Source organism: Uloborus diversus, chromosome 9 (genome assembly GCF_026930045.1).
Source record: "Uloborus diversus isolate 005 chromosome 9, Udiv.v.3.1, whole genome shotgun sequence".
In the NCBI taxonomy this organism is placed as follows: Eukaryota; Metazoa; Arthropoda; class Arachnida; order Araneae; family Uloboridae; genus Uloborus; species Uloborus diversus.
This window is the reverse complement of record NC_072739.1, coordinates 59,573,686-59,594,975: the sequence shown is the minus strand read 5'-3', so window position 1 is coordinate 59,594,975 and position 21,290 is coordinate 59,573,686. Positions and strand designations below refer to the sequence as shown.

At 32.8% G+C, this 21,290-nt stretch overlaps 1 protein-coding gene across 1 annotated transcript in view; it reads left to right on the top strand.

Annotated features, from left to right (window-relative positions):
- Positions 1 to 7,574: 7,574 nt before the first annotated feature.
- Positions 7,575 to 21,290, top strand: part of LOC129230253 (dorsal root ganglia homeobox protein-like) — a 59,461-nt gene continuing 45,745 nt past the window's right edge. Inside the window, exons 1-3 of the mRNA XM_054864654.1 lie at positions 7,575 to 7,671; positions 17,339 to 17,430; positions 20,453 to 20,554. Coding sequence (XP_054720629.1) covers positions 7,575 to 7,671; positions 17,339 to 17,430; positions 20,453 to 20,554 — 291 coding nt within the window. The remainder of the gene's footprint in view (positions 7,672 to 17,338; positions 17,431 to 20,452; positions 20,555 to 21,290) is intronic.

Below are 21,290 nucleotides of genomic sequence, written 5' to 3'. Positions count from 1 at the left end.
CTTAAAAAAGGCAACGGAAATTGTCATTTAGGCTTTCTTGGTTTAAAAACTCCATTTAAGAGAGAAATAGAAAAAAAGGTAGCATTTTGTTCTGAAGTAAGTAGTTTATTAACCACTTAGCTGTTGAGAATACACTTTTGGATATTTCGCACAAATGATTGTACTTTTGATGACGAACACTCGAGTTTAGTTTTTTTTTTTTTTTTTGTTTCTTTAAAATTTCTGCACAAAAATAAACAAATGAAATCAATAAATAAGCTTTAAAAAATAATAAAATGAACAATTAAGTAAGTTTAAAATAAAACAATACTCATTCCAAATAGGTAGTTTAACACCTATTCATTGGAAAATATTTATTTGAGTTTTTTCTCTGCATTTACAACTTGAATACGCAATGGTTACACATTTTTTTTAGTTCGAGAATTTTGTTAGGATGAAATTAAAGTAAAAAAAAATACATAATTTTAATTTACACTAGTAGACATAAAGCATTGTAAAATTGAGACATCTAACTTTTTTACCTCAAGAATAGCCTGAAAATGCTAATTTCTCAAAAAATATCTCAAAATCATCCCAGAACAAAACAAGAGATTCCGAAAACAACAATAAAAACTTGACATCATGAAATACCAAAATAAGTGTTGCCTTGCCTAAAAGTTGCTTCTGTGATGAGAACCTGGAGCCAGCGAAGGTTCAACAACACATGAAGTGATTTTTGTTTCATTGTCACTCACTACCAATTTTCTCTAAAACTGATTTCAATTCAATAACGCATACTCGCACTTAGTTTAAGAAACTGTTTCATTGACAAGTATTGAAGACAAGGTTCCTTATGAAATATAAATTAATGTATTTAATGAAGATTTAAAGCTTTTGAAACTGTTGAAATAGTATTGTTGCTGAAAAGATCACAAAGAGTTTTTTTCTCACTCCCAAAGTAGAGTTTAATAACGGATGTTTGCATTTCGTTTCAGAAACTCTTATAATGCTGAGAATTGAAGGAAAAGTTCCTTGTGACTTGCAAAAAGCTGTATTTGATTAAGAATTCAAACTTTTTATTTAAACAGGGTGACTTAAAAAGAAAACCAAATTCCTTTATATCAACGTTTTTCAACTTATTTTGACTAGCGGACCGACAAGAGATTAAAAAAAAAACAAAAAAAAAAAAAAAAAAAACGCACGGATCGGTTATGGTTTTTTATCTCTTCTTCTCGCCTCTCCCCCCTTCTCCTCTCTTTCTTTTTAATTTCGAAAAAAAAAAAAAAACTCCTGCATTTGTGAACACTTTAAAACATATGAATTTTAAGAAATAAATAAATACCCTTTGCGTAGAGAAGTAAATAAAAATCAACAAACGCACAAATTAGCAGATTCTTGCATACACGTGTTTTGGGGTTTCAGGGAACACCTTTCTAAATGTAAATTAACGAGTTTTTGGATGTAAAGACATCCAGTAAAAGCTAAACGGGATCGCTTTTTCCGGATGTCTTCACATCGCAGAGCTCATTATTTTGCAATCAAACGGGGATTCCCTAAAACCCCGAAACACGTGCATGCAGTAATCTGCTAATTTTGTGCGCTATAACGTTGTTGGTTTTTATTTTTACATGTGAGTTTTCTTTACCGGCCGGTGAGTTCCCCCCCCCCTCTTTTTTTTAAGGTAAAAGAAACACTCGACTTGAGGACCGTTAAAACTCGTGAAAAGCATTTGCGTACAACTGAGGGTTCCCCCCCCCCCCTATTTTTACAAAACAGAATAAATGTATTAATAGAACTTGTTGTTAAATAACTGTTACATACACTATTTAAATGCTAAGAATAATGCAAGTACTTACTGTAACAATTATACAGAAGTAATAAACATTGCTGAAAAACAATAGAAAACTGCAGAAATTAATCACAAAACTCACGTAAAAGATATCTTGTAAGAAATTATATTTAATATGATGAGGTTTCCATTTTTTTTTTAAATAAGGAACATTTTTTAACGTAACAAGCAAAATTCTCTAGGGACCCACCGGTTGAAGAATTGATACTCAATATGCCATATTAAAGAACGGAAGCTGTAAATCGCGTTTCACTACTATCATATAGTGTTCATGCAGAAAAACTCCCTACGTGTATTAAAAATCTCAAACACAGTGGCTCCCAAAAGTCTTCGTACACCTACAACTTTCAACGAAATAGGCTCTTACCCATTGGTTAGAATTAATATTTCGAAATAGGTATTTAATTATAAGATCTACGATCATTTTTTAACAAAACTACATAAAAGTTTTAAAAAAAATATTGAAACTTAATTTTTTAAAAATCGAAAACCAAAAATTGCCGGAAATTTCATCTCACATAAGTCTTGGTACATGTTAAAAAAATGTCTATATATATTATTGAATAATCTAACTTTTTATTAAATTATTATTTAGTAGTAGAACATCATGAAGTATCAATAACACGTTTTGAACGTCTGGGAATAGATTGAATTCTTTTTTCTTTCTTTTTTTTTGCGTAATTTTTTAGCAAGTGTTCAACCACACTTCGAGTCTTACTGTTTCTAGCTCTATTTTCGTTTCAAAGCCGTATTTTCGTAAGATAGCCACCAGATATCTCTAAATATGTTACATTAAGTTCATATCTGGAGATTGAAGGGGAATTTTCTAAATTTTAGGGCAATTTTTCAGGCGCTAGACGCAAACGTTGAAAACCGTGTTCTTCTTATCGTTATCTTGATAAAAAACAAAGTTGTTTCAAATAAACAAATTTTTGGCTAAAAGTTCAAAATTGGTTTTCAAAATATTTAAAGGAATAGCATGATTCATTATTTCATCAAAAAATTCCAAACTACCAAGTCCTGATGCTGATATGCACCCTCACACTAGAACACCTCCACTGTCCTGATTAACTGATCCAACTAAGTTCTTAAGATTCAGTTCCTGATTTTTTCTTCTACTTACAATTACACAACAATTTAACCAAAAATGTTAAATTCATTTTTATCTGTAAGTAAGACGCAATTCTAAAATGTTTTGAGCTTATTTATCATTGATTTTGCGACGAAAAGCGTAAGCTTTCTTTTTTTTTTTTCGCACGACCAAGAAAATTTCTGCGGGAAGAGGTCCAATTTAATCCAGCTAATCGGAGAACTTGGCGAACAATTTTAGGTGAAAATTAAGTGTAATTGTTTTCATTTAACTCTGCAGAAACTTTTACAGCACTCAAATAGGTAAATTTATAATTTTTTATCAAGCAGTTTACTATAGAATGGAATAAATTAACTAATTTAGAGTCATTTCAAACCAATTTACCGCTATTGAGAGGAAAAAATTCAAACTTCGAATGATGTTTGTTGTTTTTCACGAATAGCAGCCATTTTAAAGTAATAAGCAGAATATTATGGAGTAAACAAAAAATGAAAGCCAAATGACTTATAAGGGTCAACACAATGCAAAAATATTGAAAAAACGGCATATGGTAATTTTAATCATGAATTTATTTGAAAATATTTGAGTGTACGATGACTTTTGTGGCGTTATTTCTCTGTCTCTTCGTTTTTTCACCCATTTCAAAAAGACGATCCGTCCATATTTTGAAAAACTACTGGGTTGTATTTAGAAGGGTATAGGAATGATGTGAAAAAAACATTGGATTTCATATTAGAATTTAGTTTTTGCTTTATTTTGGCTTTACTAAAAATAATTCAAAGTGTACGAAAAATTTTGGGAGCTGTATATGTACTAGATTTTAATCCTACACCGCATACATACATTTCGTTTTAGAAACTTTGTTTTATTGCCGAACATGGAAGAAGAGGTTCTTGGCGCCCTGCAACCAGTTGTCCTTTATTAAGATTTTAAACTTTTGATTTAAACAGGTCCACTTAAAAAGAAAACCAATTTCAATTATGTCTTCGTAATGCATTGATGCTGTAAATCGGGTTTCACTGCTACCATAGTACTCATGCAGAAAAACTCGCTAATATTAAAGGGGGAAACCAGTTTAGGAGGCGGAAATTTTAGTGTTTTTCCTGAATTCTTTCAACAGGGAAAGAATAATTACAATTTTATCAAACTTGAAGGATATTTTATTCATATCTTTAAGTACACTTCGTAATTTTTTCAAGTCATTTCTGCCAGAAAGAAAGAGTTAGAAGCTGATGGATGGTCGCAATCAGAGCTTGTTGCTGATGTGTATTCCTGAAGTTATAATTTTTATCTGTAATCATTACAAATTTTTTTTATCGTTAACAACATATTTCTTTAGAATGTGAACCTTATTCTGGTTACAAAAATAAAACATTTCATGCTTTTGAGGCGTTTGATCACAAAATTCACTTTTTTCTACCATTTTTGTTCACTTTTTTTCGAATTAAAAAATATTTTTAATAATGACATCATCCCAGAATTAGGTTTATATAGAGGGTGATTGTATAAATAATATTCTCACAAAACTTCAGAATGAGTGGCCGATAATGTTTTGTGCTAGAATGCACACCAGTTGAAAAAAAGTCGTTCGAGAAAAACGCGATTGAAAAAAACTGCTCTGAACATTTTCGAATCTTCCAGTTCTTTAAGTGCTCATAGTATCGGAACTAAAAGGAATTTTGAATTGAAATTTTTTCAGCATATTCTTGAATAGTTCTACTAACATTTTATGACATTAAAAAAAATCGGATTTTTTGACCCGTCAAAACTGGTCTCCCCCCCCCCCTTAAAAATCTCAAATATATACTAGATTTCAATCCTACACCGCATACTTGCACTTTGATTTAGAAACTCTGTTTTATTGCCGAGCATTGAAGAAGAGCTTCTTCGTGCCCTGAAAATAGTTTTACTTAATTCAGATTTTAATCTTTTAACTTACACAGATCCACTTAAAAAATAATAATAATAATAATAAAAATAAAATAAAATAAAATAAAAACAATTTCCGTTGTCTTCGTCATGCATGGGAGCTGTAAATCGGGTTTCACTTCTACCATAGTTTTCTGGCAGAAAAACTCATGACGAACCAAATTTCTCCAAAACAATACACTACAACAACGCATACTTGCTCTTCGTTTTAGAAGCATTTATTTTTGAGCACTGAAGAAGAGGTTTTTTACGACTTGTAAACAACTCTCGTAAATTAAGATTTCAAACTTTTGATTTAAATTGGTCGAACTCATAAGAAATCCAAATTCCATTACATGTCCTTCATTTGGAGAAGCTGTAAATTGTTTCACTGCTAGCTTAGAACTCTTGCAGAAAAACTCATGGATAACCTTATTTCTCCAAAACTGATTTCAATTCAACAACGCATATATGCACTCTGTTTTAGAAACTGTGTTCTAGTTTTTTCTATTGAAGAAGAGGTTCCTTGCGACCTGTAAACAAGTGTGTTTAATTAAGGATTCAAAATTTTGATTTCAATAGGTCGATATATATATATATATATATATATATATATATATATATATATATATATATATATATATATATATATATGACAGCATAGTCTTCATGCAGAAAAACTCACAGAATACCAAATATCTCCGAAACAGAGTTCTATTCAATAACGCATATTTTCACTTAGTTTAAGAACTGCTCCTTTTTTCAGCATTGAAGAATAGGTTCCTTGTGAACTGTGAACAACTGTATTTAATTAAAATTTTAAACTGTTGATTTAAATAGGTCGTTCTCAAAAGAAACCGAACTCCATTGCATTCCATCCCCATCATTGAAGCTGTAAATCGTGTTTCACTGCTAGCATAGTATTCATGCAGAAAAACTCATGGAGAGCCTTACTTCTCCAAAAGAGATTTCAACTCAAGAATGCGTATTTGCCCATCGTTTCCAAAAACTCTTGGTTTTTGATGGCTAATGAAGAGGCTTCTCTTTTGCCACGTAAACTAACGTATTTTATGAAAATTTAAAACTTATGATTTAAATAGGTCGATTTCAAAAGAAACCGAATTTTAGTATTGTCACCTAGGGACGAAGGAAACATGAGGCAAATGAAAACAAACTATACATGACTTGTGCTGTCTTTTTAACTAAATTGATCTTGAGTGATGACTAGGTAATATAAAAAGATATTCTCAGAGTCCCGAGTGTTTCTAACAATTTTGTGAGCGTCATTATTGTTTAAAGATGGCATTGTGAAAAAAAAATTGTTTTTTAAAAAGTTTAATGATTTTACATTTTCCGTTCCTGCAGGCATACGAAAGCAAAATAACTTGTTTAAACTAGGTTTACCTCCCATGTGGTAGATTTCTAAAAACCATTTAATTATGAATTTCACCTTCCCAGCTATTTGTGATGGGCAATTTCAATTCCCATTTACCCTATAAATACTATGGGGAAAATGGTAAAAACGAAGTTTTCAGTTTCTCCATTTTTTTTTCTGGAAAAAGAAAATGTTGACGGAAATTTCAGTTTTATACGTATTTTACATTAATTCTGCACGTTATTTATTTATTTATTTATTGTGATTTTTCTTTTTAAATGGATGTCAGATGATATTTGGACAATTCAGCAAGTTGCATGCAACTTATGAGCCACAGATTTGATTAATCTTGATTTTGAACTTTCTAAGCTACTGAGGTGGTATTTTATGTTGAATAACACGGGTTTTAAGAAAAAATAATAATACAGCATAAATTCAGTTCTTTATATTGGAAATGGTAACGGGATAGTTAAGAAATAGCTTAAAACAGCCTGAGGAGAGTTTACAACTGTTTAAAATATTTGCGTCGGTTAATCACTCCTCCCTCACCCTTTGTACCCTTTTTCACCGCACAAAATTTGGATTTACGTGAGGGGTCCGTTGCGTAATCGACCTGACTGCACAATGCGCACAGAAGCTGTAAATTGCGTTTCACTGCAGCCATAGTATTCTCGCAGGAAAAAATCCGCAAACCATCAAGTTTCTACGAAATTGATTTTAATTCAGTAACGCATATTTACATTTGTTTCAGGAACTGTGCTTTGACCTCTTTATGCAATTTTAAAACTGAGTGTAGAAAAATATACTCCTTGTGACATGTAAGCTACTGTGTTTAATGACGCCTTGCCCGAATCCGCGCAGAATTTCTACCCTCTAGTGTCTCATTTCTTCGGCAGTAAAATATTTGCGTATATCTTGTGACACAATATATTGATGGCTCCTGTCATTTAGGGATTACTTTAAATTTTTTGCACTGTGAGCGTTTTTTGATTGTGTAATTTCATCAGTGCAGTTTGGTCACACACTTTTGTCTCTGCTTCTTTTTTTTTTGTGTTTACGAGTTTCTTTTCCTTCTTTTCGCTTCGATCTATTTTAGGGAAACTCTATAACATTAAATGAGCCGAACAATGCTATTAAAGAACACATTTCTAAATTATTACGTACCTGCTTCGGAACTAGGAATTTACGAAGATTATCTCTGAAACCGTAATATTTGTCTGCAATAATTTTTCAATGTAAAAAATTTATGTAATTAGTACATTGTATTTTTCATTTTATGTTTTTGTGAAAAGGTAAAATTTTTGTTTCTAAACTCTACTATAACATGCCATGTATTCAAGGGCTAGTACTGATCGATATATTTTTTCTTTTAGATGTTTTGTTACCACTGCCCCCTGACTGTTCCTCCGACTTCAGTAGCTCCTAGACCACCTCCTCTGCCATTCTCTGTCTACTCAGCTGTTTCACCTTGTAAGTACCATATTATAGTACCAAGCTGAATTCTGTATATTTATTCAACTACAATTGCTTGAAAGTGCATTTAAACTATTTCTCTGGGTCATGTATACGTGTCCCAAGTTTTTCGTTTTTTAATAAAGTATTATATTTTGGAACAAAAGCGTAAAAAGCGTCCGTCATTTTGGTTTGCAGTGTTTACTTAGTGAAATTAGTTAATTGAAATGACTGCTATTATTAATTTCATTTTGGACATCTCTTGAATGTATTTTTCGCACTTTCAGTTTTTTAAAAATTTAATATTTTAGGACTTCAGCAAATTCTTTTTTCTTTTCTTTTTTTCAAATAAAATTTCCGTGCTCATTTTAAAGTGACCCCTGATTCGCGACTCATTATACCATCAAACGAGGCCATAGTGTGAGCTTGTTCACATTTCAAATGTGAGTTTGTATTATTTCTGGAGCTTTACAACTTTTTTTCTTCGTTTAGATAGAAGAACTTTTTGAATGAAAGGTATAAATAACCCTTACGATTGCTGTCAAGCTTCAGAAATGGTGCAAACTAACATTTAAAAAATGAGCTAATTCTCTCCGTATATGGCAAAGTTATCCCAGTCGATCGAACTGACTTTCCTTTGCTGAAATATAATCATTTACGTTTTGAATCGCTTCACTGAGATTCTTTGTAGAGAGCGTGAATTAAATATTCTATTCTTCGCGATTGATAAGCATTGAGTGTAATACTTACAGCTCAGCCACTCGCAAAAGAAAAAGTTTCACCAAAAATGGGGGTGTTTCCTTTACTCAGAAGTAATACTTTTAGTCTCTCCAATTAAAAGAATAAGCCAAAAAAAAAAAAAAAACCATGTCGCCAGAAATTTTTTTTTTTCTGAACTAACATTTAATTTTTAACTATTTTTTTCCTTAAATGTCAGATTTCTAAGGCAAGATGCTTCATCGTGTGATGTCTCAAGTGAAGACAAACATCTTGGATCGGATAGCGTGGTTGTATTTTCTGGCAAGATTTCGGCTTTTGGTGATTTTTCAGTGCGAGCAATTATTGGCCGAACGAGAATTTTAGTTAAATAAAATATTCATTTGGCGAAGTTGGGCAATGTCCTGAAATTTTTTTGCGGTAACCCTAGTGACTTGTTCATTTATGACATCAGCAGCAAAAATGAAACAGCGACTGAACGTATTTTAAGATTATTTTTTAAGAAAAAAAAATAAGTTAAAACTAAGAAAAAAAAAAAAGTCACTTACCCCATGTTTTTGACCATGCTCTTTCAGAAAAAAAAAAAAAATGTTTTCGAAAAATGGGAAACACCCAATTGTCATATCATATCACGTATTTGGAGCTTCATTAATGCAGTTTGACTTACATTTACTACCATTTTTCGACTTAATCATTATCCTCTCGCCAACTGCCCAGAATTAGACTTTCACTAGCATTGATGTTTTTCATCTCCCACACTGTTTTCATAACTCATAAGCCTGCTTATTGTTATTGCTGTAACCCTTTTACTACCATTTAAATTTATATTTATGAATCAGCTGCCTTTAAAGCATTTTCTGGAAATTTAAAACTTTGATGCCTCAAACCAAAGTGTTTTGAAAGTAAGTTTCTGGAATAGCAATGATTGTGGTCCAAAAATTTTCAGGAGAAAGAAGTTAAAATATTGTTTCCTAATTCGAAGTTTTTTTTTTTTTTGGTAAAAATTTCATGAAATTGCATTTAGTCATTAATACTGTTTTCATACTTTGTTTTTCATCCTGTATTTTTTGTAAGAATTGTCATATTTTAGTTGCTGACAAGAAAAAATTATAAATTCAAAGAAAACTTTGTAATTGAATGATTTTTTTGCATGGTGCATTTTTGTTAGGTCAAAAATAACTATTGAGTAAATCCAATAAATGTCGGTACAGTAACAAAAACTTCAATGTATTTCCATAAAAAAATTACAAAAATCGATCTTCAGTAAGTCTAAAAAAAACGTTAAACAGAATCTGGAAATCATAAAATAATATAATTAGAACGAGAAAGAGGAGACGGAAAACAGTTTCACAACTAATAAAAAGTAATTTAAGTTTTAGTTTAGACATTGGTCCTAAATTCATAGGGAAGTTGTAAGGAAAGTTAAACCACACCTTAAAGAAGTATAATTTCTTCGTAATCATTTGAGTACAAAAAAAAAAAAAAAAGCTTTTTTATTTTGGCTGTATTTCTTGTGTTTTGAAAATCACTGTTCATTTTCAAAACAATATATCTGTACAAAAATGTCTTATTTATGTGCGTTTCACCATACCTTAAAGTTTGGCTTGTGATTTTTAAGGGCACTGCTTACGTAGCAAGAGCTTGCTGTTACAGGAATTAAAACTTTAGGTATATACACATCTAAAAGCCTTACGGAAACAAAACATTAACCACATTTTTTTCGAAGACACTTTTCGCCTCAAAATGTTCCAAGTCAGCAACCACCAGTGTCATTTAGTAACAAAAGACTCCCGAAAAATTCAATCTCAGCAAGAGAAATAACGATCGAAAATTTTCGCCCGAATTCGAAATTTTATTTTCCGACTCGCGAGATTTAAAAGTGAAAGTGCAAGTCCCTTTATTTGCTCTTCTCTTTAAAACCTAACGAAAAGTGAGACAAAAGCAGAGGAGATAAAAATGATTTCACTCGAGAAGTTTTGCTAAGAAAGTGTTGGTTATTAGTGGGGAGGGGCAGCATCTTGGAAGCACAATAGCAACGAAATCAATGCTTGCCCTCCAGACACATCGAATTGCGAAATGTAAACATTTTGGGAAGGTTTTACTAAGAATGTTTGGGCTTTAATACATGACCCCAGGGCGCTGCTACTGCTTTTTGAAAACAGTTCTCTTTTAGGAGTATTAGTTAGGCGATTAGGATCGCGGTCGGTTTAAGTGCCTGTGAATAAATGACGTCATTATAGGAAGACCTGGCGCCTCAATCCGCTTTGTGATGCTAACGAGTTTACTTTTGTTGGCTGGGAATCCACATTCGCCGCAACCGCAAACACAAATTCCGAATTTACATTGCAGCCGCGTTTGGGGTCTAGAGTCAATATTTAGCAACAAAGCCTCGAATGTTGTTATGACATCAAAGATTTCGCCTCGGCAGAGTTTTTTTTTCCCCATCCATCCATCCGCGCGCATATATCTATATCCTTGTAACAAACTCGTCACTCGTTTGGAGGTACGGATGGTAATAACTTTTGTGTCGATCGCGCTTATTCAATTGGGTATTCTTCGAGGTGCTCCGCCTGCCCCCCTTCCCGCCGCCCCCGCTTCTGCAAATATATCGTGGAGCCGACAAACACCGAAATTCTTTTCAAATCAGCATCGGCGCGCACGGCTGAAAAGCGAATTTTCCGATGCTGCCCGCGGGCAGGCGTTCGATTGAAGGGGGTGGTGACGACAAAACCCCCCCTCCGGTGTTCGCGCCTACGGGTTGTTTGCGCGGGACTGATGAACCACGGTGCCCTTATCCTCATATTTGCATTATCCTCGGAAAATTTCAGATCGCCAAGCTTCCTCTCGCAAGAAATTTTCTTTTGAAAAAGCGCGACCGCGTTGCATTAGTCAAACACCTATTTTTTCCCCGCCCCCGACATCCCCCTCGCCTTTTTATTGGCTGGCGTTGCCGGGGAAGAGGGGGTGCCCTAGGGGCGCGGCGTTTGAAGGGCGTAATGAACTTAGGACGCCCTTCAATTGCGGATTTTGATTCGATTCCGTGCGAGCAATTGCCTCCGTATAGATGTGTTGCCACGTTATCGATGAAATCTTTTTCATTTAACGATTTTTTCCTCTTTCTGTTTTTAATATTGACGATTGGGATTCGCAAGCAAGATTGGTCCCTTTATTCGAATAAAATTGGGGGTGATCGAATTTTAACGAGAAATGTAAAGTTTGCACTTGCGAGAACTTGTTTTCAATTTTAGTATGTTTTACATTTTTAATACATACTTCTTTTGTGTACTTTACATCGTTGAATTTTAGCCGAAAGCTTTGAGCGCACATAAAGGGAACTAAAATAAAACATTCATAATAACGATTATTTTAATTTGTTACTTATATGAAATTTTCCAATTTATTTGCATGATATTTTAAAATGATTTTAACCGTCCTCAAATCGACATTCGTCTGGATGAGATAGAAAAAGAAACATTATAAATATTTTGAATAGGGGTAAAAAAAACTCAAAAAGAATAAAATTTTGAAAGTTTAAGTAACGATCCAAAATTCTAGTTTTGAGATATAACTGAATTTAATTTAGAAATATTTGTACAAGTAGGAAAAATTTGTTTACACATTTTTGCTTCTTACAGTAGAAATATTAACATAACTTTACACATGTACAATTATTTCCTTTTGAAAAAGAACTGTTTGAAAATTCTAACTGTTTACAATAGTTGATCAAACGTTTAAGATGGAACTAGTAAGCCTTACTTGAACGCAGATGAAATAAACTGCTTGGACAATAAGTTGCAGAGACCATTGAGAAGATATAAGTTGGAGGGAGCGAAGAGTTTCATTCGTGATGCAAAGATCCCAAGTCTCGTGATAAATTTTAAATCAAAGCATTGGAAGAAATCCGGTTTCTTCGCTGTTTCACGCAAGACGTGTCAACCATTCGTCGTTGTTGAGTCACGTGACTTGGAGTTTTTGCTTCAGCTTTTGCTAAGCAAATGATTGGACTTGCTCCCTCCATTTACTAATTCCTGCTCTAAGGCGGCGACATAACATGGTACAATGGTTAAAATCTATAAAACTCCAAATACAGAGTGTTTCAGTTAAACGCTTCAGAGCTTCCAAGAAGAGTAGGAGATACGATGAAGATTCGGAATCAAACAGCATTGCAGAGTTGAAAGTAGCTTCTTCGAATTTCCGTGGAGCACCCTCTACAGTGTAGAGGCTGTTCCATGGGATTCGAAGACTCAAACGTTTTTCCTTTGGCTTCTGAACGCAGAGAGACAGTTTGATTTAATATGTTCGCAGTCTTTCTGTGAAATGCTACAAATGTAATACTAAAATAAACTTTTTAAATAAAATAAAACAAGCATGCTTCTTTGTTGAGGGATGCTTAGCGCAGTAAACTCTAGCGTAGTAGGGGAAGGTTGCCATCAATGAACTACATAACAGTTTTCAATTTTTTTAGAAAGGAAATCCAACTCTAATTTCACGTTAATTAAAGAAACAATTTCTCAGTATATTTCTCTTTTAAAAATAATATTCACTTTTATGATAAATATACACAATAAAGAATGAAAATTAAAAATAAATATTTCAGCATGTGGTCCACTCATGGCTACCGGTTGCTATGGATGAACCATCGAGTTTCCAATGTCAAATTAAAAAATCAATACGTAACTTACAAATATTTATAACAGGTGATCAATAAAAAATACAAGTAACAATTAGTGATAGAAAAATAGATTTATTTTCTAAAATGTTTTATTTTTGGATAAGAGGAACATAAAAGGAACCCAGCACTCACACAACATACAGCTATTGTCATCACATCTGGTTCACGACTTGAAATTTTCCCAACCTGTGCAACACTGTACTTTGCTAAAATCTTTTCAACCTCTTTTGAACTGCTAAGAATTTTTTAAAATCGATTTTGAAAATTTTCGTTCGAAGCAAGATTATACTTGCTCTCTAAAATGTCAGAGAACATTTTTGACCATTTTAATACTGAAACCAAAAAATTAAGTCTCAAACTACTAGAGAATATAGTACTAACAGACTTTATTAAATTTGTGAGACATGTTATTGTCAGCCTCTTGACAGGCCAAGTCCCCAAGTCCCCCAATTTTTCTAAAGTAATTCAAAAACTTCTGCTCTAGTTTCAGAATATGATTCACTAATCGTATTCCTATTTTGGAGGGCTTATCTCCTTAATTTTTAATAAATGACTAAGGCAACTACAAACCAGTTTTATTTTCCATGCGACTGTTTAAAGTTGGTTTTGGGACTCTATCTTGTAGGCAGACTTCACTAAGGCACATGCCATCATTTCTATAAGCTACTGTAGCACATTACATACTCTTACTTGTCCACTGGTCATATTTTATTAACTTTGGATTTTTTTCTTTTTGGAACAGCAAAAATATTTTAAACTGTATTATTATAATTGAATTTTTTTTAAAAATTTTATAAAAAATTGACTTAAAATTATGATTGTATAAGAATTTTCATGAATTACTGAGATTATTTTTCCAGTGTCATATTTATTTTAAAACAATTGAGGAATTTTCAAAGGTAATTGAGCTGAAGTTACAATAATATTTGAGATTTTGCATGAATTAACCACTTTGTCAGGTGGTTCATTCGTGGAAACACCTAGTGGTCCAATGATAGCAACTGCGTCATTTTGAATATTCTTATTGGTGTTACTGCTGTGACGAATTATGATGAAACATGAAGTATGGGGAATTGTACTTGAAAAGGCACTCTTTTAAGTCAATGTTTACGTTGAATTGATCTGTGATATTCAAAGCATGTTATAGCTAAATGAAAATCTCAATAATTAGTAAGACAATGGCAGAAATCTTTTCTGACCGATTAACAATATGATTAAATAATTTTAGCTACTTGAGGACTCTGCAGTAGATTGTTTTCAGACAAAGACAGGTACTAAAACTGATTACGTGTCTGCAAAAACTCTGGTACGGGAAATATCTTCGCGGTCTAGTCATGGAGCCGGTTCATTGATAGCAACCTTCCCCTATGCTTTTTCTGCCTCATTAGTTAAAACATGAAAGTGCAACAGATCTGAAAATGTTTGGTTTTGATTTTGTAGATTTTATCTTTTAAAGTAAAGTATTTCAAAGCATTTATTATTTAAAGGGGAAAATGTTGTTCTTTCGATGTCTCGCACAACCCCCTCTGCCATAAGAAGGAAATGTTTTCCAGGGCTACGGAGTTTAAAGGAAAATTATCGGCTCCGACTCCGACTCTTGGAATTTTAGAACCTTCGACTCGGACTCCTTCACCCCAAAATCATTCAGACTCCTACTATGAATCGACTGACCCCGAATCTTGGAATTTTAAACTTTCAACTTCTGACTCCGACTATTTTGCCTCTAATTTAGTCCGACTCCTCAACCTTGCTATTTTTGACCTTGCAAATGCTATGTGATTCCGAATCGGCATCGTGTCCCCTACACCTGCTAAAAATTCTGAAACGTTTTACTGAAAAGCCGTATATAATGATAAGAGATTGGGATATTCGGATTCACATAAGTCATAGGACTACTTGAAACAGTCCTCTAAGGTCTCCTATACACGAGGCAGTTTAGTTGAACCAACTTTTGTACAGGTGGTTATTAGGAAGTGTAACCTGGTAGAAAAAATAAGAAATCTCTCTGCATCCTTCCCACGACAGTCGCATATGTGTCGCTACCATTTTCATCCCGATGCGTTAAGTCAACTTTTAAGTTGATTCAGCTCAATTCAATTCAGTACAATGCAAAATTATAAACATACTCCGTACTTCATCTTTAATCTAAATTATATCTATGAATATAACTTGAATATATGTACAAGGAACGTATAAAAAGTTCGGGGAATAGACACATTAAGCAAATAAAAAAAACTGTGTAAACAAAATATCTTTATGTACCTTCAACGTAACATCCGTTGGCCACAATGCACTTTTGACATCGTTGATAAAGTTGCTGGAATGAGTTGACGAAAGCCTCTTTCAGGATCGATCGAAAAAACCGTTGTCTCACGTCGTCAAATATCTGAAAAACGTGTGCCTTTTCTAAAAGGCCACCCTCAAGGGGGCACGCTCCCTTGAGGTAGGGGAACAAAAAGAAGTCTGCAGGAGCCAGATCAAGCAAGAACGGTGGATGTGCAGTAGCAATTACAAAGCGGTGGGCCAAGAAGGTGCTTACACAGGGCGCAGTTTGGGGGCGAACGTTGTCATGCATCAGACACCACTTTCCAGTCCTGTACAACTGTGGGTTAACACGTTGGATGCGCAGGAACAAGCGCTTCAAAACGGATTCGTAGAATTCGGCATAATCCGTTGCTCCATTTCATTTTGAAGTGTGTTTTCGCATACATACCGCTTGACAGGCCGTAGCAGATTATTATGCGTCCCTATATTGCGCTGCTTAATACGTGGCGTCTCTCCATAGCTGAACATATTTTCAGATATGGGGCGATATGTTGAATACTCTGGTTTTCCAACGTAAAAAAGTGAAAAAAAATCGCAAAACCAACTAAAAAATCATCGTCTTGTATCATTTTAAACAATTTTAGGTGGGAATGCCACCCGCCCCCATATGTCCCCCTCCTAGCTAAAACTGTTCGTGTTTTTGTAGTTTTCACCTCTCTAGCTTTTCAAAAGAATGGTAACTCTTAATATAATGCCCTAAATGAAAACAACGGCTGCTGAACAGTCGAATACTAAAAAAAAGGGGGGAAGGAGAGGAGGTGAACCAGAAAGTAGAGAGCGATGGGGGAAATCGGTGATCACATTTGGATTCAGGGGATCATTAAACATAAGAATCAGGAGGAAGTAGTGTCAGAAGCACTTTATTTTTGTTGCCGTGTAGTTGAATTTCTACTAATGATTTATCACTATAAAATTAAATGCTCAGATCGTCTTAATGAAATTGGTATCATCCATCGCGCTTATAATTAAACGCGATTCATATAAATTATCTTAGTGATTATGCACTAAATAAGTTGGAGAAATTATACAACAAATATCCTGATGGTATTGAAATTGTTTACGCGAAGATATTCAAACATAAAATGATAATTGTTTAAAGACTTTAATTTTTAGTCGTTTATGTCTATTCATTGTACACTATATTGTGATTTTTCCTGCTTTTTTGAAGATTAATAACGTGTTATTATTATTATTACAGTGGCCGCCGATTATATGATTCACGTTTGTTCTAAACAGTTTTAATTTTATAAAGCGGCTGATTCGATAAAGCGGTAAATTCAATACAGCTGGATTTTATTGTTTTAGCAAATTTGATTCATTGAAGCGGTTGATTCAATTATCCGTCGATTCAACTAAGCGTCCACTGTATTATTATTATTATTATTATTATTATTAATTTTTCGCGCTCTTTAGTGTTGAATTTTTACTACTAACTCATCTTGAACTATAATCAAGAATTTCATAATGTTTTGCGATTGACGTTTGTAATTTATGTTTTATAATTCACGTTGTATGTTTTAACTTTACTTTATTTTATTTTGCTTACTGTTTGTTATGTATGTGTGTTTTTGTTAATAAATCGTATCTTATCTTATTATTTTTTTTATTATTAGTATGATTATTATTATTGTTTTTTTATTATTATTCTTTTTATTATTATTGTTTTTATTGTTGTTGTTGTTGTTATTATTATTTTTATTTATATGTGCAAAATTTAAATCATTGCTATTTTAACACTCATTTAATTACGTGTACTTAAAAAACAAAACATTTTCATTAGGATTTAATTTTTGAATACTTTGTGTTTTAATGTATGAATATTGTGCCAATAAAATGCATCTTACGGCGAAAAAAGCCAGAAGTTTCCGCACCATTTTGTTTGGAATTGGTTCCCCCCCTTTTTGTCTATTGTAGAACTATTCCGCTCACGTTGCTTAAACTCATGTTCGTACTTTCTTGATCTCATTTCAGACAGCGGTTACGGTTACCAGTCCGACCTCCACGACGACAATTTCGTGAGGAGAAAACAAAGGCGAAATAGGACAACGTTCACCGTTCAACAGGTAAATGCAGACGAACATTCTATTTCCTGCCACATTTCAATAGAAGAAGGAAAATTGAGCATTTACCCCACCCAATTTCTCCCATCATCTAAACCTGCACCTGAGCAGAATTCCATGCTCTATGCTCTCGTGGAATCCTATACGAAATTGCGTTTGTGCTGGTTGGCAACGCAAAGATGTCGTCTGCGGGAACAATGTTAAAACTCTTGCTCAGGTTGAGATGTAAGAGTTCTTTCCCTGGAACAATATGTGTTGTGTCCATATTTGTGTTTCCTGAAGCAGGGACTGTGTGGAATTCTTTTCGCGGGGAGTTCAAAATAAGGAAATTCGAAAACTTCATGGATGGAATTTAAGGTCTCAAGTTCTTCAAAAAATAGTTTATTCAATCGTAGATCTAAAATGAAAGCTTTTGTACTCTTGGTTTCAAAAAACTATTGAGAACTTTTTGTGTTTGTTTTTGCATGAGCGCGCAGTTTTTTTTTTATTTTTTTTTTACTATTTGAAGGAAAACTGTTATTGTACGAAAGCTATGAATAGATAGCAAAATAATATTTCTGAAGATAGTTCCTGTCGATTATTCTAAAAGTTCGGAAGAAATAAAATTGAAACTTTTTACCCCTTATGATAAAAGCTTAGTTATTACTTTCGATTTTTGTGCTACGATGAAGCAACAACAACAACATCAAAAATAATAATAACAATAATAATAATAATAATAATAATAATAATGACGATGATGAAGCGTCAAAGTCAGATTTGCTAATTTTAGCAATGGACAAATTTAGAAGACAATTGAAAAAGTTCAAAGGTTATTGACATACTTAAGTGGCAATAAATGCTAGAAGGCAATAGACAGAGTTAGGTGATATTGGACAAAGTTGGTGTTATTAAACAAAATTCGGCTGCAATATAAAAAAGGTTAGGGAGCAATATGCAAAATTATTTTATGATCCTAATGTTTACAAAACACGGACAAGCACATAAAGAAGACTTTTCTCTTTCTTAAATGCAAACGCTAGTGTATTACGAATTTAAATATGTTACTTGTAGTTTGTTACTGACTCAATTAATCCCTATTTCTTGCCGATGAATATTTTTCATTTATGACTTCTTATATCAACTAGGTGCTTCCCTTATAGTCTCAAAGAATTCCATTGAAGCATAGTTATTTGTATAGCAAAATCATCTCTCTTTTATTTTTAGTTGAAGATTTCATTGACAATATGCATAGCATCTATGTATATTTATCAGTTGTTTTACTTCACAACAGAACGCTGCAAAAGATCATTTAGCTAAGCGAAAAATAGAAGATTACTTTAAATATGTGTTGCGTTATTGCTCTTGTAACTAACTACTATTTGTAATATTTTCAAATGGAATGGAATGCTTAATTAGTTAAGGAACATTCGACCTATATTTTCTTATGTATTGAGCACTCACGGATTGCTTATTGTTTTCATTTGACTGTTGAATGATGTCTTTTGATTTTTCCCCCGCCTTCCTCTGCAGCACCACCGTCGACCAACCCCTCCCTCCTCTAGCGAGTATTGCCTCCAGGTTGCGTCCACATCCTACACATACACGTGCAATACACACACGCACGCTTACATACATGAACGCCTACACACCCGCGCGTGTACACACATACATACACACCCACCCACACACAAACGTGCGCCTATATACGCACAGACACTCGTGATTGCGAAAAACATGATTTGAATTCAAGATGTCAAAAATTCAAATTTTCTTTTTTATTGTTATTTCTATCCTTATTATTTCTTTAGGATTTAATTCATTTTTTAAATTAGGTTAAAGAAATTAAATTGTTCATTTTTTAGAGATTCAAAATTATTTTAAAGATTAAAAAATGGTTTTAATTCATTTACACATTTTGGATAATATTATTTATGAAAAACAGTAACAGATTTTTGCTTTTCACATTAATTGCAATGAAAGTGTACTACATTCTCAAACATTAAATCAAAATATTCTGTTCGGTATTTTACTCTATTTTAAATTTTAATGCATTTTTTAAACATGATCAATATTGTTGCTTTATGTAAACCTTATATTTTAATTTAAGGGTTTTAATTCATTTACATATTTCGGAAAAAATTATTTATGCAAAACAATAACAGATTTTTGTTTTCTACATTAATTGCAATGAAAGTGTACTACATTCTCAAACATTAAATCAAAATATTCAGTTCGGTATTTTACCCCATTTTGAATTTTAATGCATTTTTTAAAAATGATCAATATTGTTACTTTATGTAAACCTCGTATTTTCATTTAAGGGTTTTAATTCATTTACATATTTCGGAAAAAATTATCTATGAGAAACAATAACAGATTTTTGTTTTCTGCATTAATTGCAATGAAAGTGTACTACATTCTCAAACATTAAATCAAAATATTCATTTCGCTATTTTACCCTATTTTGAATTTTAATGCATTTTTTAAAAATGTTCAATATTTTGCTTTATTTAAACCTCGTGCTTTCATTTAACATTTAGAGAAAGTTTCTGAAAATTGTTTGTTAAATATATTTTCCACTAAATATCAACAATTTGTTTTTAATTTGATTAATTTTGATAAACAAAAAGTACTCTACGGAAAAGTATTACGATTTGAACTTTCGCCATTAGTTATAAAATTATTTAATCGTAAGCAATGTTCCATATTTACATCTGGCATTAAAAGGTTTATCAAAAATATACAGAATAATATTTTACAGAAATATTTAATTATTCAAAAATATTTTTGTTTTGTAATTAAAACTTAACTGGTTTCCATTATTCAGAATTGTTTTTAGACATAAAGAAAGCAACCACACATTTTAATGTAATTTTCTAATGGTCAGAAATGTTTGCTACCCTTTTGATCCTTGCAAGTGAAGTTTTGTATTTGTATTTTAGCAACTTATATATGGAGCATTGAAGTACTGATATTCTTACCAGAAACTACGGAAGTTTTATCTCACATTACTAATTAGGAAACATTTTGAATTTTTATTTAGCTGGAAGAATTAGAGAAAGCATTTGCACAGACGCACTATCCCGATGTGTTCACGAGGGAGGACCTCGCCATGAAAATTAACCTAACAGAAGCAAGAGTCCAGGTAAAAATTTTACATTAAAAATGTTGTGGGGGAATATGACTTAGAATTGGTTTTTATCTCTTATAAAATGGTAATGCTTCTTGTCCTTGAGGCAAAAAGAAACATTCGATGAAGGATAATAATTTACCAGAATCATGTAGAAATGTAGATTAATTCACTGGTAATCACAACCTAACAAAAATATTTAGAAAAAACGGGGGAGGGGAGGGTGGTAAGAAATTTAGTGCAGGCGAAAAGTATGGCACACCTTTTTTATTAGCGCTTAGCTCTCAGCTGTCATACTGTTTCCTTTTTTCGTTACTAAATTGGCAAAGTATTTATTTAATCCAAATCTTGTGCAATTTTTCAAACACCCTTTAGTATTTGTCTTAAACTTAATGAATATGTGTAATATCTTTAAGCAGTGGTGTTCGTGATCTAAAATTTCCGAAAATTTTGGGTTGCCGTTTCCGAAAGTTTTGGGCTGACAACACATTCTAAAACTGAAAAATTATTTTTAGAAAAACCTAAAGCTAAAAAAATGTAAAAAATTCAAATAGTCCTTTTTTTAATGATTTCAGTGATTTTTGTAAGCATATTTGAAGAGTTTTTACGGGGGGGAAGGAGTCTCGAGCTTCCGCGTAGTTTCCGAAAAGTTCACACTGAATTCAGAAAATGTGTTAATCTTTCCACGTATCACCCGTCTTTGTACGTAGCACTCTTGTAAATATACATTTCTTTGAGACCCAGTGAATCA